The sequence below is a fragment of the Megalobrama amblycephala genome, linkage group LG21 (assembly GCF_018812025.1).
Source record: "Megalobrama amblycephala isolate DHTTF-2021 linkage group LG21, ASM1881202v1, whole genome shotgun sequence".
NCBI classification, from domain to species: Eukaryota; Metazoa; Chordata; class Actinopteri; order Cypriniformes; family Xenocyprididae; genus Megalobrama; species Megalobrama amblycephala.
The window spans coordinates 18,197,424-18,220,703 of NC_063064.1; the positions used below are offsets into that span (position 1 = coordinate 18,197,424).

Genomic DNA, 23,280 nt, shown 5'->3' on the forward strand with positions numbered 1-23,280 from the left:
GAAATCTGTCGAGCTCAAAGAGGACCTGTTTTGAAGAGCGCTTTGTATTGCAACCATCTGCTTTACAGATGACCTAATGATGATCTAACAGAGCAATGGCAACAGCCTTCATTTTAGCGCCCACCCCTTCATGTGAACATTTATCACCATGCGTTATCCATGGGATGTGTTACAGACCTCAACAACAGTGTGATCAATACTAAGAATTAACAGGCTCATACTTGAAGAAATACTTGAAGGAAATTCTTGAGAAGGATGTTTCAATAAAGTCAAAGCCTAAGCATTAGCTTTGTTTAACTTAATGCACAAGGCCTTCATGCGAAATAAGTCTGGGCTTAATGAAAGACTCGTGCTACATTTTCTGAGCTCAAAAAGTGCATTTATTTCATCAGTAGTTAGGAGCTGCATATTCCTAATAGTTGCTGCACTTGAGCAAAATGCAGAAACTCGAAGCCAATATGAATTATCGCTTGAGCTTTCCTGCTTTCATGGTATCATAAAAATGACATACACTGAATAACGGAGGAACACAACATGAATGCCCTTGTACAAATAAACAAACTCCAATACAATTCAAGGCTCAAAAAGGGGCATCACTCACATTTTATGGCTGTGAAAGTTAAACAGGAAAGCAGAGATTTTTTTTTTTTTTTTAGCTGATTGTTAAGCAACTGTTGTTTTGTCTCTGGGTCAGTTTTTGTGTTCTTTAATAGAGTACCAGTCACACTTCGTCTCTGGAGACACTTTGCTAATGAGTTTTTCCTCTGCTGTATTTAGAAGAATATATTTATAGATAAACCTTAAACTCTTCTTAACCATTACAGAATGTCCTAATAAATATTGTTGTATATAAACCAGGTGCGGCATGACAAGATTCCAGCTTCACACCGTTTTTTTGTTCACATTGAAAGTGAAAATGCTATATGCCACATTGTACTCTCAATGCAAAGAAAACTAAGAACACATGGTGCTTCTTCATCCTTTTTCTGGTTTTGCTTGTGGTACTTGAGGGATTTGTCATAGGATACTATCTCTCAACTTCCATAATCAATCTCTTCTCAGTCATGTTTGATATTTAAGAGCAGCGGGATTTTGATCCAATGCAACAAAACTGGAAATAACCAAACAACCAACAGCATGGAAGAGATACCTTTTGTCCCCTTGTTGTTGGGCTTTGGAAATCATATTCGTTTTTTTTTTTTTTGTTGATGATGCCTTGTCTGACTTAATCAGAAAGAACAATGAGTATTTGAGATTTTTAATTAATTCCAGAACTTCTGCTGTTCACATATACTGTAAGTAAAAGCCCAGGCAAAATGTGCAGACTTTTTTTTGAGGAATATAAAATTAAAATGGCAAAGCAGAGTTGAGACTATTATGCAGTTATTGGCAGCTGCTAGCATAATCAAATTAGCCAAAATATTTAATAAACGAACACACGAGGGATGTGACGAACTGTGAATGACAAATGCTCCAGTTCTGCAAGCTTTTTTTTCTGTGAGTTCAGCAGGCACAGATTTCACATTTGACTGAATTAGTATGTTTTAGTTGTTGCATGAAAGCCAATCAGACGTTCCACTCTGTTTACTTCTATGTCTGTCCACTGATTAGCTATAAATAGTTTAGGGGCCCTATTGTTTCTGAGATATTTAGTACAGATGGAAGTTTATCACAAAGTTCAAAAAGTCACCTGGAACAGCTTGTGACCCCTGTCAAGCATTCCAGGAATCTTCCAGCGCTTCGGGCCTCATGGCACTGCTCAAGCGATTTTACAATCATATCTTCTCCAAGTAAATTCACAGATCATGGATGTGTCTGGTTATAGAGGAGATGGGGGCTAGTTGTCAGTTTCAAAGTCAGTTTTTGTATAAACGCGTACCTTAAAGCAGTGGGTTTCAACTGGTGGGTCGAGGCCTCAAAAAGGGTCACAGGTGTGTTCTGATTGGATAGTAGATAGTCTCGTGTAGCCAGCAGACCTTCAGACTGACGGCAGAAGGTCTGGACTCTAACGCAGCTTTCATTGGCCAAGGACCGCCCAAGAGGACGTTTGACTGACATGTAATGCAACCAATCACATTTTGTTTTGTTCCATGTTATGTTTAGGGGTGTGAAAACATTGATGACTGACGTGCATCTAATAAATTATTAATTCAAGAACGTTGTGCAAGTTTACCGCAACAATGGAGCCGCGAACTTCACATACTATTGAAAATCCAGCGTTCATTGTCACAGTTGTAAACACGACAGCGTTCTTCTTCCACGAGGGGGTTTTGCGTCATGGCATTTGTTTGTGAACCATTAAAGAACGTGACACACATGTCTCCTGGACATCCTGTAGAATTCAACCAACCAGATGACGACTTTGAAGTGTTACCAGTTAAGTGAGCCATGGGCGTGACGTCTGAGGCTGAGACTAGATTGTAGACAGCAGGGAAAGCTGACAACTTTAGTACTGGATTGGTCATCATTTGTCCAATGTAAAATCTGTATCCTGAAGCAGAACCAGCTGAGAACCTCGGCCTTAAAGGATTAGTCCACTTTTAAATACACTTTTCCTGATAAATTGACTCACCCCCATGAGATCCAAGATGTTCATGTCTTTCTTTCGTCAGTCGAAAAGAAATGAAGGTTTTTGAGGAAAACATTCCAGGATTATTCTCCTTACAGTGGATTTCAATGGCTGCCAACAGATTGAAGATCAAAATTACAGTTTCAGTGCAGCTTCAAGGGCTTTAAACGATACCAGATGAGTAATAAGGGTCTTATCTAGCGAATCGATCGGTCATTTTCGAAAAAAATACAACCGTTTATGCTTTATAAACAAAATATCGCATTGAACGTACTTTCTGCTTCCGCATTCTTCATAACGAATGTCCTACGCGGCGCCTTCCCTATTCTACTTACGGAACGAACGCAGCGCCAGTTTCGTTTTTTTCCGTAACTTGAATAGGGAAGGCGTAGGACATTCAGCGTAAGCGTTATGAAGAATGTGGAAGCGGAAAGTACGTTCAAGGCGATATTTTGTTTATAAAGCATAAACGGTTGTATTTTTTTTCGAAAATGACCGATCGATTCGCTAGATAAGACCCTTATTACTCATCTGGTATCGTTCAAAGCCCTTGAAGCTGCACTGAAACTGTAATTTTGACCTTCAATCTGTTGGTAGCCATTGAAATCCACTGTAAGGAGAATACTCCTGGAATGTTTTCCTCAAAAACCTTCATTTCTTTTCGACTGACGAAAGAAAGACATGAACATCTTGGATGACATGGGGGTGAGTAAATTTATCAGGAAAAGTGTATTTAAAAGTGGACTAATCCTTTAAAGTATTGGCTACAAAAAAAAAATATTCAGAATTTTCACAGTTATTTGACACACAACATGACATGTCCCTCTATATACATGTAACAATGGAACTTTACTTTACTGTAAAAAAAAAAATAATAATAATAATCTTACAGACTTTTAAGCAAAATATAAACAATTATGACACACAAAGCAATTTATAAATTGGCAAAAATAACCAATTCCTAGTGTGACCACTAGCCCCGTTTTATTCTCCTTTTGCAGGTGAATGTTCGCTCCCGGATTGAACAACTCCATGATAATCCATTTTTTCTATTCAAAGTATTGTTCGCACCAAACATTAGCGCTGAATATTAGCGTTTGGCCTTAAGACTCACACCTAAGCAGCCTTTATTATTACCCTATTAGACTCTGATATAAAATTACCCTTGTCAGACTTAATGTTATCAAGTCCTCTCTACATTTCTATACTCTCTACACTCGTAGAAGAAATGGAATTCAATCATATAAAATTCATTTAGCTGTTTCACAGCATGTCTGAATAGAAAGGTCATATTTTCTGACTATATTTATATGGTTTTCATCCATCATTCCCACGAGCTGATTTTGTACAATTTGGATTTAATTCGGGCCTTCATTCACACTGAGGGATGAGTAATTCAAAATGTCAAGTGTTTGAAATGAGTCATTACTAAATTCTTGTTTCTTTGTATGACGATTTGTTGAAAAGATCAGGCGGATATGCTTCTCAAATTTGCTTTCAATAGCTGGCTTATCAAAATTGGTGCTTTTTAAAGTCAAATATTGGAAGGCTGAGTTAGTTTGTGCTAATGACGCCTATGATGATGCACAAACCATGACTGTGTCCCATCAACTCTTTGAGTCAGTCTCTCTGTTTCCCTCTATACAAAGGCTGCAGATTACATCTTTTATGCTTCTTCTATGGATCCGAGTTGGGCTTCGTGTCTGTCTCGCCTCTGGGGCTCTATCAATGCTCAGTTTCTTGTCTGCCTCTCTGCCCTTTTCTTGTCAGAAAAGCTTTCGCTGTAAACTCTCTATTCTTTTGTCTGGTTTATGTAAGATAAAACTGATGTGTGAGATGGTTGTCCTCTCGGCGCTTTTACCTCCAGGATTGGTGGAGAGCTGTTGTGTGGCTGGGCAGAAATGGGCTGAGGAGAACCAGCACTGCGACCGTATGCCTGTCAAAACAGAAGACCTCAGCTCTGTGTGTGGGTAAGCTGGCTGGCCATTTCAGATTTTTGGCTATGCTTCTCAGTACAACTTCGTTGAGCAATCAGTCAAGCAGTAAGCAGAGTGAGTGACTAAAAATCATACTAATTTTCTGTCTATGCAAATGAAATGTAAAAGGCTGCGGCTGATTGGTCAGCTGCAACTAGTAGTTTCCAAAGTATGGTATGTCCCTCTAAACCAGAGAATTTTGACCTTTTTGGTGCCATGGACCTCTAAATATGATGAGAATATAAATGAGGGACAGCCTTCCTTAAATATAAAATAAAACTATATATTTTCATGTATATAAAAAATGAAAATATTTTCTGTAAATATATTACGTTTCTATAAAGTTGGCAATGCATTTTTTTCTACCCGCAATTAAATGTATAAACCTGAAGAGAAACATAAAATTGGCTGTCAACAGAATAAAAAAGAGATTAGTTGTGAATAATATAATATAATATAATATAATATAATATAATATAATATAATATAATTAATATAATACAGTTCAAAAGTTTGTGGGTTTTGAAAGATGTCTTTTATGCTCACCAAGGCTTTAATTTTGTAAAATATTAAAACAAATTGTGAATTTTCATTAGCCATTACTCCAGTCTTCAGTGTCTCATGATCCATCAAAAATCATTCTAATATGATGATTTGGTGCTAAAGAAACAATCTTTTATGTAAAGGTATTTATTAAGTAATTACAGACCACAAATTTTGAACAGTAGTGCATTTCTTTTTTCTTTTGCACAAACCTCTGCTGTGTTGACAGCCTTGATTTTTAGAAATGGGTATTAAATTGTTAAATGTTTTCTGCTTTGTTGAAGTGTTGTCCAGAAGCAGTGCTGTTCAGGTGCTCTGAGAGAGAGCAGGTGTCAGGCTGGCATGAATGCAGCAAAGGCCGGACAGGCCTGTGAAGGAAACAGCCCACTCTGTGGAGAAGATTCCCAAATGGTAAGATCTTAACTAGTGGCAAACAGACTAAAACATAATGACTGTTTTCCAACAGTCCACAAAAAGTCCATAAAGTAGAAAAATACAAATGATGCATGCATAATCTCTGTGGTATTCTGTATGTTTGGAAACAGTCATTATTTTGGCAATTCAAAATTATTTACAGAATAATCTCTAGTCATGTGAAAGGCTGGAGATAACATGTGCTAATCAGGCCCAACATGACAAAAACAAAAATTTTTTGTCTTAACAAGCTGGGAACACAATAAGCAGCAGGACAATTTTTTAATTGTTTGGTTTCTATTTTAAGATGGGTAGCCCCACCCACAGTGAAATTCCCTCGGTCGTCATAATTATACTTCTGTTCAAAAGATTGGGGTCAGTAATAAAATAGGTCTCGTACGCTCACCAAGGCTGCATTTATTTGATCAAAAATACAATAAAAACAGTGATATTGTGAAATATTAATACAATTTAAAATATATATGTTTTAATATATTTTTGTCATTTATTCCCATGATGGCAAAGCTGAATTTTCAGCAGTCTCACATGATCTTATGCGATTTGGTGATCAAGAAACATTTCTAACATATTATCACTGTTGATAACAGCTGATCTGCTTAATATTTTTGTGGAAACTGATAATTTTTTTTTCAGTAATCTTTTATGAATAGAAAGTTCAAACGAACATGCAGCATTTATTTGTAATAAATATCTTATGTAACAAAAGTATTTTCTTTCATTTTTTATCAGTTTAATGGGTCTGTGCTGAATAAAAGTATTCATTGCTAGACAAATTACTTGTTGCTCAACAGTCAAATCATGACTGGTTAGTCAAGTAAAAAAAAAAAACGTTTTCAATCTCTTTCTTTCTATTTCATTTAGGACTGCTGTAACTGCTGCGCGCTTGGACTGCGTTTGCGAAACGAAGGTAAAGGTTGTCAAGCGCATCAGCACCTGAGCTACCCATGTGGACACGTCTTCCTCACGTGCTGCGAGGAGGGCGAGGAAGGTCTTGCTCCGCCCACGATCAAGAAAAAACAGAAACCTCAACCGACTGCTCTTCCTAAGAGAGGTGAAATTCTTTTACACAACCTGGAGTTTTGTTCTTACAGCAGAATTTACTCATGGTTGGCAATGTGTAACCTGTAGTGTATGGCTGATTTCCAGTGGCTGGGATCTGGGGTGAGTCAGAGTTCATATTTTATTTTGACGAACGGATCTAGACGGGCTGTCATGCCAAGAAAGCGTTGTGATGTAGACACACCATATGATGTGAAACCACATGAGGACCTGGAATGTCTCAGTTTTGAGCTGCATTTTTTTAACACGATGTCCCAGTTATCTCTTCATCCCAGTGACTTTTGAGTTTATGTCTTCACATTAACATCAGAGCCTCAGTCGTGATTTTGCTTGTTTGTTTTTGAAGCCTGGATCATATTTGGAAGCGTCTGAAGTCTGGCTGTGTCTTGGCATTCAGTTTCACGTTCAAGTTCGTCACACTGCTGGCCGAGAGGTTGACATTGATGGATCAGAGGAAAGAAAGATGCCCAAAGCTGATTGGTCAGGTGTCACATTACCGTTCAGAATAACGCACAAAGATGCTGGCAAGCTGGGCTGAATCAGAAGCAGATGGAAGAGCAGGCTGTTGCCTCTCTGCCCGTGCCAGCAAACTTTCCTCCTGTCTCAAATGTTTCAGCTGACTAATTTCACTGATTTTGGCAGGATTTGCTTGGAAACATTGTTCTCTTTTTTGAAACATGCTATATGTTTACACTGGGATAAGACCTGATATTAGTTTAGAAATAGACTGTGTACACTCCAAAATGAATTTTTGCTGCTTTTTAAATTGAATTTATTAAATGAGGTAATGCAACACACTTCTTTTGTCTCAACCTGATTTCACTGAGTGAAATCAATTTAAATTTGGAAAATGGATGTTTACTTAATCCTTTTGTATTTGGAATACATGAATAACATTCACTGGCGAAAATACAGAAATCCAGATCCACATTGTCTGCCTTTGTAGTTAAAGGATTAGATCATTTCTGAATGAAAATTTCCTGCTAATTTACACAATCCCATGTAATCCAAGATGTTTATGTCTTTCTTTCTTCAGTTGAAAAGAAATTAAGATATTTAAGGAAAACATTCCAGGATTTTTCTCCATATAGTGGACTTTAGTGGGGTTCACCGGGTTGAAGGTCCAAATTACAGTTTCAGTGCAGCTTCAAAGCGCTCTACTTGATCCCAAAGGAGGAATAAGGGTCTTATCTAGCGAAACGATAGGTCATTTTCTAAAAAAAATGAAAATTCATATATTTTTAAACCACAAATGCTCATCTTGCACTGCTCTGCGATCCGCCACGCATGATGTAATCACGTTACAAAGGTCATGCGTGACGTAGGTTAAAGTACAGATCTAGTGTCAACAAAGCGAACGTTCGATTAAAGATTAACCCTTTACAAATAAAAAAAGTTAACACAACGATATCGGATGATTTTGAAGTTGGAGGAGAAAAAGTTTTTCGTCCTACCGTGGTACTTCCGCCTACGCCACGCGTGACCTTTCTAATGTGATTACGTCACATGTGGCGGATCGCAGAGCATTTGTGGTTTAAAAATATATGAATTTAAATTTTTTTTAGAAATTGTTCGATCGTTTCGCTAGATAAGACCCTCGTCTGGGATCGTGTAGAGCACTTTGAAGCTGCATTGAAACTGCAATTTGGACCTTCAACCCGTTGAACCCAGTTGAAGTCCACTATATGGAGAAAAATCCTGGAATGTTTTCCTCAAAAACCATAATTTCTTTTCGACTGAAGAAAGAAAGACATGAACATCTAGGATGACATGGGGGTGAGTAAATTATCAGGAAATTTTAATTAAGAAGTGAACTATTCCTTTAAATTAGTACTCTACTAAATGAAAGTATTTTATATTTATTTTAAAAACATTTCATTTTTATTTCTTGTTAAATTACATGTAATATAAAAATATAAAATATATATAAAATATAAAAATATAACCTAAAACTGGTAAAATGCATTAAAATGTGTAATATAATTAAGTTGTAATTTTTTAGAACTGTTTTGAAATAGACTTTATCAGAGAAAAATAAGCAATGAACGTTGTAAAGAATACATTGTGTGTTGGAAAATTAAATGCATTAAACCTGTTTGTGGCTTATAGCTGAATAAAAGTTTTTCAACATCTCACAACCTGGCTTTTGTTCTATCACCCTGAGAGCCGTAGTGCCATATCAGTGCGTTCATTGCTCAACTAGCACTCTCGCAGTTATCAGCAAAACCCTAGTCAATAGACCCAGGTCACTATTCTTTTGAATGAGACATAAAACCCAGACTTTACCTCTTGCTATGTCTCAAATGGCACATTCCTTTGGCCCAATGCCTTGCTTCCCCTGAAGAGTATACCTGATATCCTGAGGCAAGGTGAGATTAGCTGTAGCCGTGTCAGTACATTAGGGCTGGTTTATTTCCTTTTCCTGGTGCACACACAGATGATGGAACGCTAAAATAGGTCCAATTAAATTGCCTCCATAGAGGTACCCACAGAGATGCCTTTTCTTTGTCTTTTTAAGGAGACTATTGCTAACTATGTAAGCCCTCTCGGTTGCATCAAAGGTTTAAGCAATACAAAAATGGTTGAGAGGTAATTATTTCCATGAGGGATGCTTTCTCAGGCCCCCTGCCACCTCACACCCGTAACGTGATTAATTATAGCGGAAATGTTTAATCTCTTTCTCCCTCCATTGCATTTACATTCAGTTAATGACTGTGAGAAATATTTACTTTACACCAGTGCGCTGTGTAAGGTGAAGCCGAGTCTGTTTATTATGTTTAGTCAGACGTTAATTGCCAAGTCAGTCGAATGCCTTGCCAAATTGGTGTGTGATGTTGGAAAGCCTGTTCATTAACTCCATCAGTTGTGGTGCAGAATTCAGTGACTGTTGATTTGGGATTGACAGGAGGTGATTGGCAGATGGAGGACACAGAGGGCGTGGCAGGAACAGCTGGCAGTGGTGGATTGACAGATGTTGACCGGAGTGTTGCTTTAATATGTATTATGTTTACGTACGAGTAGTCGTCATTGCCGTGTCGTTCTGGTTGACATCTGGTTTATCCTTGAGAAGCACTGTAATAAAAGCATTCATTAGAGACACTAGTGAAATGTAGTATTTAAAAAGATTCAGTTGAGAAACAAAATCGACCAATCAGCATATTAGTAAGACAAAAAATACATTGAAATTCGTATGGTGTGATGTCCATATAATATTTGTAAAACCATTCTTACTGTAAATAACTTTTTATGTTTACACAGAAATGTGTTCTTTGTAATGTTTGTTTTATGAATAAGACCCAATGTCTTGAATATACACCTGTATAGGATGTATTTCAGAATATACATTTTTATAGATTTTTTGAGACATTAAAGGGTTAGTTCACCCAAAAATTACAATTCTGTCATTTATTACTTACCCTCGTGCTGTTTTACACCCGTAAGACCTTCGTTAATCTTCGGAACACAAATTAGGATATTTTAGTTGAAATCCGATGGCTCAGTGAGGCCTGCATAGGGAGCAATGACATTTCCTCTCTCAAGATCCATTAATGTACTAAAAACATATTTAAATCAGTTCATGTGAGTACAGTGGTTCAATATTAATATTATAAAGCAACAAGAATATTTTTGGTGTGCCAAAAAAAACTAAATAACGACTTATTTAGTGATGGCCGATTTCAAATCAGACCTTCAGGAAGCTTCAGAGCATAATGAATCAGTGTCAAATCGCGTGTCAAACCGCCAAACTGCTGAAATCACGTGACTTTGGCTCTCCGAACAGCAGATTCGATACGCTGATTCATAACGGTCTGAATCTTCCTGAAGCATTGTTTTGAAATCGGCCATGACTAAATAAGGCGTTATTTTGGGTTTTTTGGCGCACCAAAAATATTCTCGTTGCTTTATAATATTAATATTGAACCACTGTACTCACATGAACTGATTTAAATATGTTTTTAGTACATTGATGGATCTTAAGAGAGGAAATGTCATTGCTGGCTATATAGGCCTCACTGAGCCATCGGATTTCAACAAAAATATCTTAATTTGCGTTCCGAAGATTAACAAAGGTCTTACGGGTGTGGAACGACATGAGGGAGAGTAATTAATGACAGAATTTTCATTTTTGGGTGAACTAACCCTTTAAGTGAAAAATCTCAAGGTGATCCTTGGATTGTACTTAAAAAGACTAAAATTCTTGATTATTGTTCATGTTTCTTTTTTATTTCTTAAAAAAAAAAAGAGTGAAGCAGTTTCGTTAAAATATTACTGTTTTTCAAAACAGCTTCTGCCTAATCACTTTCTCAAAAGTCAGTGTTGAAGCCATCATATGACAAACAACCCCCTATAAAACAGGAAATAATATCATAGAGAAGGCCCTTGTAGACCCTTATGAGTGTCAGGACATTTCAGATGGCATAAATGATAACTACTCAGGGCACTTTGAAGGGAAAACAATCATAGCATCTGTTGTTGTAGTGTCTTTCCAGACAGAAGTGCTCAAAAATAACTTCTTCAAAAGGCCCTTCAGATCAAATGGTTTCTGTGAGTCATAGCCAGTAAGTCTCTCAAAATAAGTCAATTTATGACATGGGAAGTTTAGTTTAGGTTCACATCAAGTGGTAGCATCCCAATAAAAAGTGTACTTTTTATTTTGAAATGTTAAAAGTAATGATTGAGATGTGTGCATGTGTATTATCATTAAATCATTTTGTTGAGAATTGCCAACACTTTCGCAAATATTAGAGATTATAATTGACTTACAAAAAGAAATAATGCTTCCATTTTGTCAGACCAATTTTAAAGGTTGATTGAACTATGAAATGTAGAAAATGTTGACATTACTTTTTTTTAAAAATGCAGTCAATTATTAGTATGAGCACTCTGTAATCGCTCTAGTGGTTAATAAACAAAACTGCATGCATCTTGCGGAAGGGCTTTTCACACTGCGCTTAACCCCGGGTTAAGGAACATTTCACACTTGTAATTTAGATGCGGGGTTAGCACTGCTTTTTTCCCCGGGGTTATGAAACGCGGTTTTAACTCCGTATTGCGCAGCCAAACTTGTACAGTGTGAAATGATGCGGTGTTAGAATGTTACAGCTAGAATGACCTACGATAATACTGTATATACAACTAGCTTCCTTAAAGGTGCCGTAGAACTTTTTAAAAGATGTAATATAAGTCTAAGTTGTCCCCTGAATATGTCTGTGAAGTTTCAGCTCAAAATACCCCATAGATTTTTTTTTATAAATTTTTTTAACTGCCTATTTTGGGGCATAATTAAATATGAGCCGATTTAGGCTGCGGCCCCTTTAAATGCTTACACTCCCTGCCTACGGAGCTTGCGCTTGCCTTAAACAGCATAAACAAAGTTCACACAGCTAATATAACCCTCAAAATGGATCTTTACAAAGTGTTCGTCATGCAACATGTCTAATCGCGTAAGTATGGTATTTATTTGGATGTTTACATTTGATTCTGAATGAGTTTGATAGTGCTTCGTGGCTAAAGCTAACATTACACACTGTTGGAGAGATTTATAAAGAATGATTCAGCTGTGCACATCCAGACGTCCTGCCCTTGTGTAATGCCTTGAACATGAGCTGGTATATGCAAATATTGGGGGCGTAAATATTAATGATCCCGACTGTTAAGTAACAGTCAGTGTTATGTTGAGATTCGCCTGTTCTTTGGAGGTCTTTTAAACAAATAAGATTTATATAAGAAGGAGGAAACAATGGAGTTTGAGACTCACTGTATGTCATTTCCATGTACTGAACTCTTGTTATTTAACTATGCCAAGATAAATTCAATTTTTAATTCTAGGGCACCTTTAATACCCCTATACTCAAATCCTATCAAAAACCCCTGTTTCTCTTAAAAAAATCATAAGAGTTCTGGTCTGATCCCTACATTTTGTGCTCAATAATAACCCTTTTAATGTGATGTCTGGTACCCCTGTCTCCCTCAGCTTGTTCCTCATCACCTCTCTTTGTGTTTCATACCTACTACATCTCAAGACTACATGCTCTACTGACTCCTCTTCTTGACACCCTTCACACTTACCGGTTTTGGGCAGTCACGAAACACCGCGCGATGTGTAAACAATCGTTTCTGCGTATGATAACGGCAATGGAAAACGCGACAATTGGAGTGAAGAGACCGTCATTCTTACCTTTATAGTTCGAAAAGTTCACTCAGAAAAAAACTTGATATTACCGTCAGCAGCGTGTAATATAAGGACGCGCAATGCTAGAGCCTTAAACAGGTCACGTGCTGCGTTTGTCAAGTCAGTGACACGTTGGTGGTGAGGGCCCAACGGCTCATGTTATGATGCATTCTCAGTTATCACTTATGATGCACTTGTTTTTGTCAAAGCATGTGGAGTGGACTTTTTAAGTTGACTGATGTATTAGCTCTATGTTGTATTTTTAATCATATTTTGATGTAAAAGTCATCATTAGAGTGATTAATGTTCTCTTCACTGAAGTTTCTTCCATTTCAGTGAGTATATAGAACTTTGGGTTGTGTTTAGTTGTATATTAGTAACTCTATATAACTTTTTCAGTTTGCTTAAACTGAAATGCAATTTAGACAAACTAAGAAAGCTTTACATCACTATTTTCTAATGTTAAGGCTCATTTAAACTTAAAATGGAAGCTATTTAACTTGGTTCTATGCACAAAAAAAAAAAAAAAAAATTAGTTTTGAGTTTATTGAACCTATCAACTTGCACTGATGTCAGTAATGTAAATAGAGTCACATACAAAAGATAGATCTAACTCTGTCTGACGACTTTAATCTTACTATCTCTCCCCTTCCTCAGTATCAGACAGTCAGTTTTCGAAGCAAGCGCTGTCGGTTGGGGATGTGGATCCTGCAGCTAATTCACTGGAGGATTTGGAGCATGATAACAGGTGCCAGAGATTTGCACCGCTCTGCGATCATACCTGCATCGACACTCACGACTCCTACCTGTGCGCCTGCCACCCTGGATACACACTCCTGCAGGATGCCCGCACCTGTGTGCCAGGTAGGATCAGCCCCTCTTTGGGTTCTGATGACTCAGTATAAAAAGAACAACCCGTTAGATTTAGTTTTAGTTTTGTATGTGTTAATCTTTTCAGATTAAGCAGGTATAGTTCAATAAAATATCCTATTTGGATATGCATAAAGGCTGTTGAGAACCAGCAGGGTTTATGTTATTCCTAGGCTTTCAGAGCAGAGATCTACTTATGTATACAACCTAGCATATGCAAGTCTCATCTTTATGCACTCAAAACACACACTATCAGCCCTGCATTAAATAGAGGAATTAATTTTAATTCCTGTTCAATATCCTGTCTGCACTGTGTGTGCATTACTTAGAACTGATTTGAATTCAAAATGACCTCAAATAACACAATGTGCACTGTGGCTTTGCATTTAGGTGCGTGCCTGTACATACAGCAATCTTGTGAGGGTTTTTATGATGAGTCAGTGAATTAAACATCCTGATATATTATTTTTCAAACCTTTGAACTCTAAAGAACCATATGAATAATATTCATTCTTTATATAACATAACAAGTTGGAGCATAGGAAAACAACACTGCATGTTATTTCAAAACTTGATTTTTTTTAAACATGAATTTTTGAACAACATCCTGCAGTTTTTTTCTATAAAATTAAGGTCTGTCTATCTACAAAATGACAAAAAAGCACCACAAAAGTATCGTAAAAGTGATCTACGTGAGTCATGTACTTATATACCAAGTCCATGAGATGAGTAAATGATGAGAGAGTTCATTTTGCGTGAACTATAGAGATAACTAGATAGCACAGTGATGGGACTATCTTTGCTTTGCCTGATTCACTGCAGTTTGTAATTATTTGTCCCGTTTCCTTGGTCATTCAGCCAAACCCTAACAACGCCACTGCATGATGGGATTGTCATCATGTGTCAATATTGTTTTTGTGTCTCTGGTGACATGGAAGTGTTGATAGAGAGAGTGCTGTGCTGCTCCAGTTTGAAACTTGCCTCATGATTTCATGTTAGGAATGAACTAATGATAACACAAATAACTTCTATCCAGCAATCTTCAGCTGACTTTTGCAATGATAGGAATTCTGATGACAAGATATATGTTGTCACAAATCAAATAGCGCTTTCCATCTTTCTCATCTGGTCATGATTAATTGTAGGAGAGACTTTCTTTTCGGTAGTTCCTTTACCAAAAACACCATCTGACAGAATGCAAAATGAAAAAGAATGACTCATCCCTGTGAGATTTCACTCTTTTCTCTCTCTTTCTGACAGAGAACCAGGAGGAAGACAACCGAGTAAGTGAGGAAGACAGGCTACTTACTGTAGCTCCAGCAAGACAAGAAACCACCACTCAAACCCTGGTCTTCCATAACCCATGTGCAGGTACTTATAGTATATACAGTACACATAACATATATAGATAATATACTGTATTTATGTCAGACTTTAGAGGCCTCAGAATGTTTATACATTTTTAATACAGATTAAGATTTTTTTCTGAGCTTAGTTTCATTCATGGTGAAAAGAATTCAGAATCCTCAATTTGAAATGAAGTGATTTTTGATCAGTAGCCAGTCTATCAGTCACGTCTTAACATTCTTGGTTGTTTTGGTGTGTGCATAACATTGTTCTTTCAGTTGTCATGAGATTGTCAATGAAATATTCTGGCACCGTGACAGAGAACTAAATTCCAGACCATGTAGCCTCACAGGTACTGTAAGGTCATTCTAATGCTCTGCACAACATATGTTATCCTAATTGAAACATGCTGAACAGAGGAGATAAAAAAAATCCAGCAGGAAAGATAAGTCCATATGCCACAAGGTTTAATGTATATCTGGTTTGGGAATGTTGGTAGATGAATAAGGACTTAAACATTTACTGGAATTCTGTGTCTTGTCTGGGGCACTGTCGTGTTTCTGGAGTATCAATCAGTACGGAAATGATCTGGATGTATCTGGGCGACTCATTAAGTCATGCTGATTATAGTTTAATATTTAACGGGCCATACAACAGACCCATATTCAGCCTCATCCATGAGCACAACAGCTCCATTATAGCATTAATGAGAGTGGAATCATGGGAGGTGTCGTTTTATTAAATTAAAGTTAATTAAAGTTTTATTAACGTTACTGTGGTTGAAGCAGGGCGTGGGAGCTGGTCGATTCCCATGGAGGAGCTCCGGAGTCCTTTCGTTTGTTGTTTTTGTTTATTTTATGATTAAAGTTACATTTAACCTTTGCCTGTTCCCACCTCCTTGTTCCCTAAACTTTGTTACAGTTACGTTTGATCACTTAAAATCACATTATATTATTTCATTCTAATGAAATAACCACAAGTGCTGAATTCATACTCATACAGGTCACTTTATTTAAAATGCATAATGAATTGGTGGCTCCATATGGAAGTAAAAACGGAAATAGTTGGTAACAGGGATATGACGTCATTGACAGGCAATGCATTGACATGGTCTTTACACTGGTTAAAATTCTGGATTTCTCTAGATTTAAGCATGGTTGAAAACATTGGGATAATGTAAGTTCACAAATCAACAAAATATATAATGTTGTTCTAGTGGTTTTTGGATCTTTTAATCCAAAAATCTTACATATTGTGCCTTTAAATATAAACAAAAATTATTCTGTCAAGAGTAGTGAGTGATTTTCTTTTGTTGTTTGATTAACATTAGACACAGAAGACAACAGCAAATATATTAGGCTCCTGTCACTTTAAGACCAAATGTGTTAATATGATATACTCCCACACTTCCAGTTTTCACTGTTTACGTAAGACATAACCGACTGTGTTTACATGAATACTCCACACGATGTGCATTTTGACATAAATGTGTGTGTATTTAATCATTCAAGCACGACAGTAATAACAGTGATCCTTGCCATTGTAATTATAATGTAATGTATAAAAAGAAGTGTGATAGATGTATTAACTGAGTTTTACTACTGTCTGCAGGTAATGGGCCCTGCTCTCAGCAGTGCTCTGTGGTTAGAGAACTGGCCCAATGTTCCTGTTTCCCAGGATTCTCTCTGATGGCAGATGGACACACCTGTGAAGGTACACTAAATTGGTCTAAAACTACAAATACGCACTCTCTTCTCAACACAGCTGTCACAAAACACTGATAAAACTGTCATACCACACTAACCAATCCCTTATTGGACTGAATCACTCTTGTACAGTATAGCAGTTATACCCAAAGGATTATGACAACATCACATTCTTACCTGAGGATCTGCTTCCTTCAGCTTTACTGATCCACAACCAATTACTCTCCTTCAGCCCTGACTACAATAATAAACAGTGACCTCAGCCCTGGGTTCGACGGCTCTGCTGTCTCACAATACATCTTCCTGTCTGATCTGACACTTTTACCACATGTTTATTTACTGTAACTGATAGTGTTGCAGATGATATATTTCAAGGTCTTTCTATTCCATATCCTAAACTTGTCAGGGAGTTCACTAATAAAATTGCCATGCACAGCTGTTACTATAAACTTATCCAAAAACACAGTATTTTGCTGGTGCAGATTTCTTTATGTACAGTATAAGTGAGTTGATACAGTGAGTTGATAAAAGTCTAAACAAAATTATGGTTATATACATTTGCCTATATGTTATAATTTGATAAATGTCTAAAAAAAAATGGCTTAAAACAAGAAAATATAAATTTGTCATTTGTAATTTACAGAATAACACCTGACTGTGAGTTGATACAAAGACTTTATATATAGAAAATTGGTGCACTTATTATGAATGAACGCGCAATATGGCAGAATAAGTCCCACCTTCTAAATAAGAGCCAATCGCTGATTGGTAAAGTCATCGTGTCACTGCAGCGGGCGTTAGAAGCTCCGGTTCCTATAGGAACAGTCAGGCGCACGCTTATAGAGAAGCGCACTTAGGACTGCGCGTGCGCATTAGTTTGATCCAGCCTGAAAAAAATGCATTTTTTTTGTCATGATTTGAGCATTTAGAAACAAAATTCATAAGACAGTTGTTGTCAGATTTTATTGGTGATTACAAATATGAATTTTAATCGAAAGCTTGGCAAACAGCTTTGGAGAATTTGATGTTTCCCCATTCAAAGAGATAGGAGCTGCACTTACATGCCCAAGAGGTGTTTCAAAGATGGCTGCCGAGTAAAATGACTTATCTTAAAGGGACTTTGGTTGATAAAAGTCTAAACAAAATCATGGTTAAAACAAGAAAATATATATTTGCCAATACGTTAAAAGTTCATAAAAGTCTAAAAACAATTATGGTTAAAGCAAGAAAATATATATTTGCCAATGTGGTACATTAAGAGTGTCACAATATCCTTTCTCTAGTCCAGTCACCTCTGTGCACTACATTTCCCATGATCCTCCCTGGTCACCACTTGCTCACGATTCACAATCATCACACCTGTTTACCATCAGCCTCATCAGTACTGCTATATAGAGGGTATGCATCGACGTCACTTTCCCGCCGAAACACGCTCCCTTGGCTGGTTTGAGTGGTAAAAGAACCTGCTGCGTGACTGGATTTAATAGGGGAAACTGCGAAAACGCGAGTAAAACAAACGATTACACTAACGATTGGGATAGAAAGTGTTTCCTAATCCATGGATATTGACATGCAGCCAGGAATCGTGTTTTACTGACATTTATATGTGCCTGATTTCGACGCCGGGAAAATACATAAAGAAAATCTGCCTGTGAATATTTTAAATAACTACAATATAGGTAGGTTTAAATCCGAGTAATCACTTTTATCAATGTTATATATATTGTCATATTGTCCAGCCCTAAAACTTGTATAGTTTTTGTCAGTGTTTATTTAAAAACACCCAATTATGCAGAATATAAGATGGTAAATATTTAATTGATGATTTGTCAACACAATATATAACAATACAATATATACGGTATGATTTTTACCTCAAAATCCAGCATTTTGACACAAAATGATAACTGCAAATCCACGTTTCTCTGCCTGGAGTCCAGTTGTTTCTGTGAATTGCAGCAATCCATTTGCTTCTTTTTTTTTCTGTAGCTCTCGGCAGTCTTCAAATATATACCTCAGATTTTGTGTCAAAGCTATTTGTACAGTCAATCGCAAAGCTCATTCCCAATTTGGATGTGTTTTGTGTGTTTTTCGCGGCATTCACGCTGAAAACCAATGCTGCCGCTCAGTCTTTGTGCCACTCAGTGGGCGTGACCGCAGTCATAACGGTCGACGGTGATGTCACGTGCATACCCTCTATAAGCCTAAACCAAATGAAAAAAAAGAGAAGCGGGAAACTAATAAAAACATACTAAAAGTCTTAAGAACACAAACAAACTGAACACAATGGTGAGAATGAGAAATAATGTTAGTATAAAATGGAATTCATTAATTTAACATAATTAAATACAATTTAGAAAAATGGACTAAAATTCAAATAAAAGTTTCTTCTTTTTTCCATTTTCTCTTTTTTAATGAAGCTTATTAAATGAATTCTTCTTGCTTTAATGATGTTTAGATACTATACTGAAAATAGTAATAATAAATAATAAAAATAAATAATTTTAAATAATTTTAATAAATAATTTTTCCACAATTTAGCCATTTAAGACAAATATCTGGGATCGAACAAGATTTATTTTATCTTGCATCACCGTTTTGCATAATTCATGCTCACTAATGGCAAATTAATTACATTTTTGATAATCTTAGGCTTAAAGACTCATAATCAAAACACTCAAAGGACTTGGGATCATGTTGTACCATTTCAAATGCCAAAGTACATATTAAAACGTGATGTGGATGTTAAATGGCCAATTCTGTCAAACCTTTAGCTGTACCATACAGTTTGTCATAAATACTGTTGATGTTGCACAGTCTGCCTTGGCCTTTACCCAAGATCTCACTGGGATCATATTCTACAATCTGACAAGCAACGGTCGTAAAGAACAGAAAAAAATTGCCCAGTGTAAACCGGCTTTTTTAACTTCTACAGCAAATGTAGAAGTAACAATCAGTCTTTCACATTCTCTGTTTTAGTTCTGCTTATGTATAATTTATTACCATGACATTCAACAACGATTAATACTGTTTGTTTGACAGAAATGCAAATTGCCTAAGGCACAACATGAATGTCAAATTTTACTTCATGTTCACCTTGATTCAGGAGACAGGAACCATAAATCAATGCAATTTTTGCATGTGAGGACAGTTTAAGGGAAGATATAATCGCAGTGGCTTCAGCTGAGAGGGCAGTTTTCACTGTTGAATTATCTCTGTACTTAAAGAGTTTATTTCGCTCACTCTTTCTGTGTCTCTCGTCAAAGCGTTCCCATATGCTGAATGCGGGTGGGCAGAGACCTTGATTTCGTTTTGGCAGAAACAAAATCAAGCTTGACTGGCTTTGCTGTGGAGCCAAGGACTTAAGTCACACTCTTCAGGAAACTGGATGGATTTTTTTTTAATGAAATGTTTTAGTATTAACTTTCATTCAATTTATGATTGACATTTACACTTCCAAACGCGAGCTCAAAATACCAATACTGTGCATGTATATCCTCCCTGGAGTTTCTCTAGCATCTGTTTCTCTTCATAAGCTGTATTCACGTGGTAAACATTAAGTGTTATAGATTCATAAAGCCAGACATGCATGCGATTTCGCTACAAAGAAAACCCACTTCGAACAACAATAAAACGGTTGATTAGTTGAGAGCAAACCTCACTATTAGAAACAAAACCTGATCTGATCTCACACCTCGTAAAATGCTAGCACGACTTCATGATGGTGGAGGTGATGTGTATGTGTGTGTTTGCATCTCTGCATGTGCCTTTTTTCTTCAACTAAAGTGTTATGTGTACCATAGATGTGAATGAGTGCGCGAACGGCAGACACAATTGCTCCCTGGACGAGGTGTGTGTGAACCGGGAGGGCTCCTACCAGTGTGTGCGGCTGAGTGAGATGTGCGATGAGGGCTTTATTCACAACCAGAATAGAGATTGTGTGGGTAAGAGGTTTCAACTGGTACCGTGGGACCGTTTCAGCTCATTGCACAGTGTTTGGGCATGTTGGCCCATCGCTTGCCCAGATAAACACTAACTAACACACAAGAAGGAAATGCTAAAGCTCGTCGGCATGCTCTTATAACCAGCTCACATACATGTGGTTGCATAATGGGTATCGAGTTTGCTCAGACTTCTCACCAGAAGCTGTGGGCCCGTATTGGAATTGTTTTGCCTTCCTCCAGACATAACCAAAACATAGAAGGCATTAGTGGTTAGCATACACAAATGTCTCAGTCTATTACAAAACAGTTCGATTCTTGAGGTGGTTAATGGGCGTTTTGGATCGGCCTCTAAGCCAGAGCCAGGAGTGATGTTGTGGAGTTGTTAGATGGAAAAGTTTAAGTGTAGCTTTGAAGATTATTGTTCATTTTTCACGTTTTTTACAGTTTTTTTTTTTTATGGCTTTTTAGTTTTTCATCTAATATTTATATTTTATTTTATTTCAATTATTCAATATTAAATAGTTTTACAAACAAAAACAAAAGAAAACAAAGACAGGAAATGAGACAAAAATGTGAACCCAAGCTTGCAACCATCTTGGATGGTCATCATCACCCTTCTCATCTTAACCCTTATCGATCAAAGCAGCACCACTGATGTAGACATAATGTTGACAGACCATAATCCTGATGCACCGCAGTCATATCCCTTTGCAACAGCACTAACCCACTCCCCTTTGCCTCCATTCTGCAGAAATACATTATTCATCCCATGCATATTCTCTATTGCATTTCAGAGCACCACATTTTGAAGGCAATTCACCATATTGTTATGATAAAGCAAATTTTTTTTGAACAAGTGGCACTGCTCATGTATGTTGATGAGGCAGCATGTTGACACTTCAGTGCTGGATCTGCAGCAGAGTGCAAGAGGGTGTCAGAGCTGCTTTCTATGTGCCTTTTGGGGCCAAATAATGTGCACTTGAATGCAGGAACATTTTTTTTTTTTTTTTAAAGAGAGGGACTGATCTCACTTCCTGGGAACTAAAGTGTGAACCTTAAAGGGCTAGTCCACTCAAAAATAAAAATTCTGTCACCATTTACTCACACTTGTTTCATTTAAATTAAAACCTGTATGATTTTACATAAAACAAGCTATTGATTTCCCTTGTATGGACTAACACAAAAAATGCAAACACACACACACACACTTGTACAGAATATGTGGTTGACTCTCCATAGGCATAATGGCTTTTATACTGTATATTATTTATTCTTTATACTGTATATTCTATCCCCCTACACTAACCCTACCCCTAAACCTACCCATCACAGAAAGCTTTTGGTATTTTTTTTTTTGAATTTCAAAAAACACTGTTTAATATGTTTCTTTAAGCCACAAGAAGTGTCCTCATAAACCATCTAAACATTGTAATGCCCATGTCATTATGCACATTTTTGTCCTCATAAACCATATTTTTGTGTCCATAAACCTCACAAACAAACACACACACACACGCATACAGACACACAGACATTTCTCAAAATATTATGTTTTATCTTTGAAAAATCATACAGGTTTGGAACACTACAACGGTGAGTAAATAATGACAGGATTTTCATTTTAGGGACAGCTGGTGTGATTCATTTATCTCTTGTTATGTACACTGTAGTGTTAAAAAGAATGAATGGAAAAAAGCTACAGTAAAAACCTGTTAAACTGTAAGTTACTTCATTATATATGGTAAGGAAATAAATGGTTTAACATCGTATTTTAGGCAATATTACTGTAAAATATGGTAAAATGTTTTTAAGTAAAAGGTATAAATGACTATATAATTTACTGTTTAAATTATATGAAAGAATATAATTTTATACATTTTAAAAATACATTTTTTACAATGACTCCTTAGAAATGGCCAGAATGCCAAACTTGAGTTTGTTCTTGAGTTGTTTAAGGAGGTATAGCTATTTTTTATGAGCCATATCTCTTTTTTTTTTTTCTTTAACTTTCTCCCTATTTCTCTCAAAACTGCTCAATAGACTTTATTAGCCTATTTAACGCATATTCAAGGCCATGTATTTTCATCTTTTTTTAAGTTGTTTTAGTCTTAACAAAATTTGCAATGTTAAGTATTTTGAAATTACGTCAACCTGAAGCACTTATAATAATTATATATTATTAGTAAATTGGTCTTCTCTTCCTTATATATAAAGTGGGTACAGAAAGTATTCAGACCCCCTTAAATTTTTCACTCTTTGTTATATTGCAGCCATTTGCTAAAATCATTTAAGTTCATTTTGTTTCCTCATTTATGTACACACAGCACCCCATATTGACAGAAAAACACAGAATTGTTGACATTTTTGCAGATTTATTAAAAAAGAAAAACTGAAATATCACATGGTCCTAAGTATTCAGACCCTTTGCTCAGTATTTAGTAGAAGCACCCTTTTGATCTAATACAGCCATGAGTCTTTCTGGGAAAGATGCAACACACCTGGATTTGGAGATCCTCTGCCATTCCTCCTTGCAGATCCTCTCCAGTTCTGTCAGATTGGATGGTAAACGTTGGTGGACAGCCATTTTTAGGTCTCTCCAGAGATGCTCAATTGGGTTTAAGTCAGGGCTCTGGCTGGGCCATTCAAGAACAGTCACTGA

General features: G+C 36.7%; 1 protein-coding gene across 2 annotated transcripts in view; it reads left to right on the plus strand.

Moving 5' to 3' along the window:
* The window catches only part of fbln2 (fibulin 2), a 59,802-nt gene that overhangs the window by 17,790 nt on the left and 18,732 nt on the right, over window positions 1-23,280 (plus strand). Inside the window, exons 3-9 of one of the 2 annotated variants that reach the window (XM_048172432.1) lie at window positions 4,437-4,539; window positions 5,373-5,499; window positions 6,385-6,574; window positions 13,412-13,618; window positions 14,885-14,995; window positions 16,583-16,684; window positions 20,481-20,621. In XM_048172432.1, the coding sequence (XP_048028389.1) occupies window positions 4,437-4,539; window positions 5,373-5,499; window positions 6,385-6,574; window positions 13,412-13,618; window positions 14,885-14,995; window positions 16,583-16,684; window positions 20,481-20,621 (981 nt within the window). The remainder of the gene's footprint in view (window positions 1-4,436; window positions 4,540-5,372; window positions 5,500-6,384; window positions 6,575-13,411; window positions 13,619-14,884; window positions 14,996-16,582; window positions 16,685-20,480; window positions 20,622-23,280) is intronic. The other variant, XM_048172433.1, reaches the window with a different exon arrangement.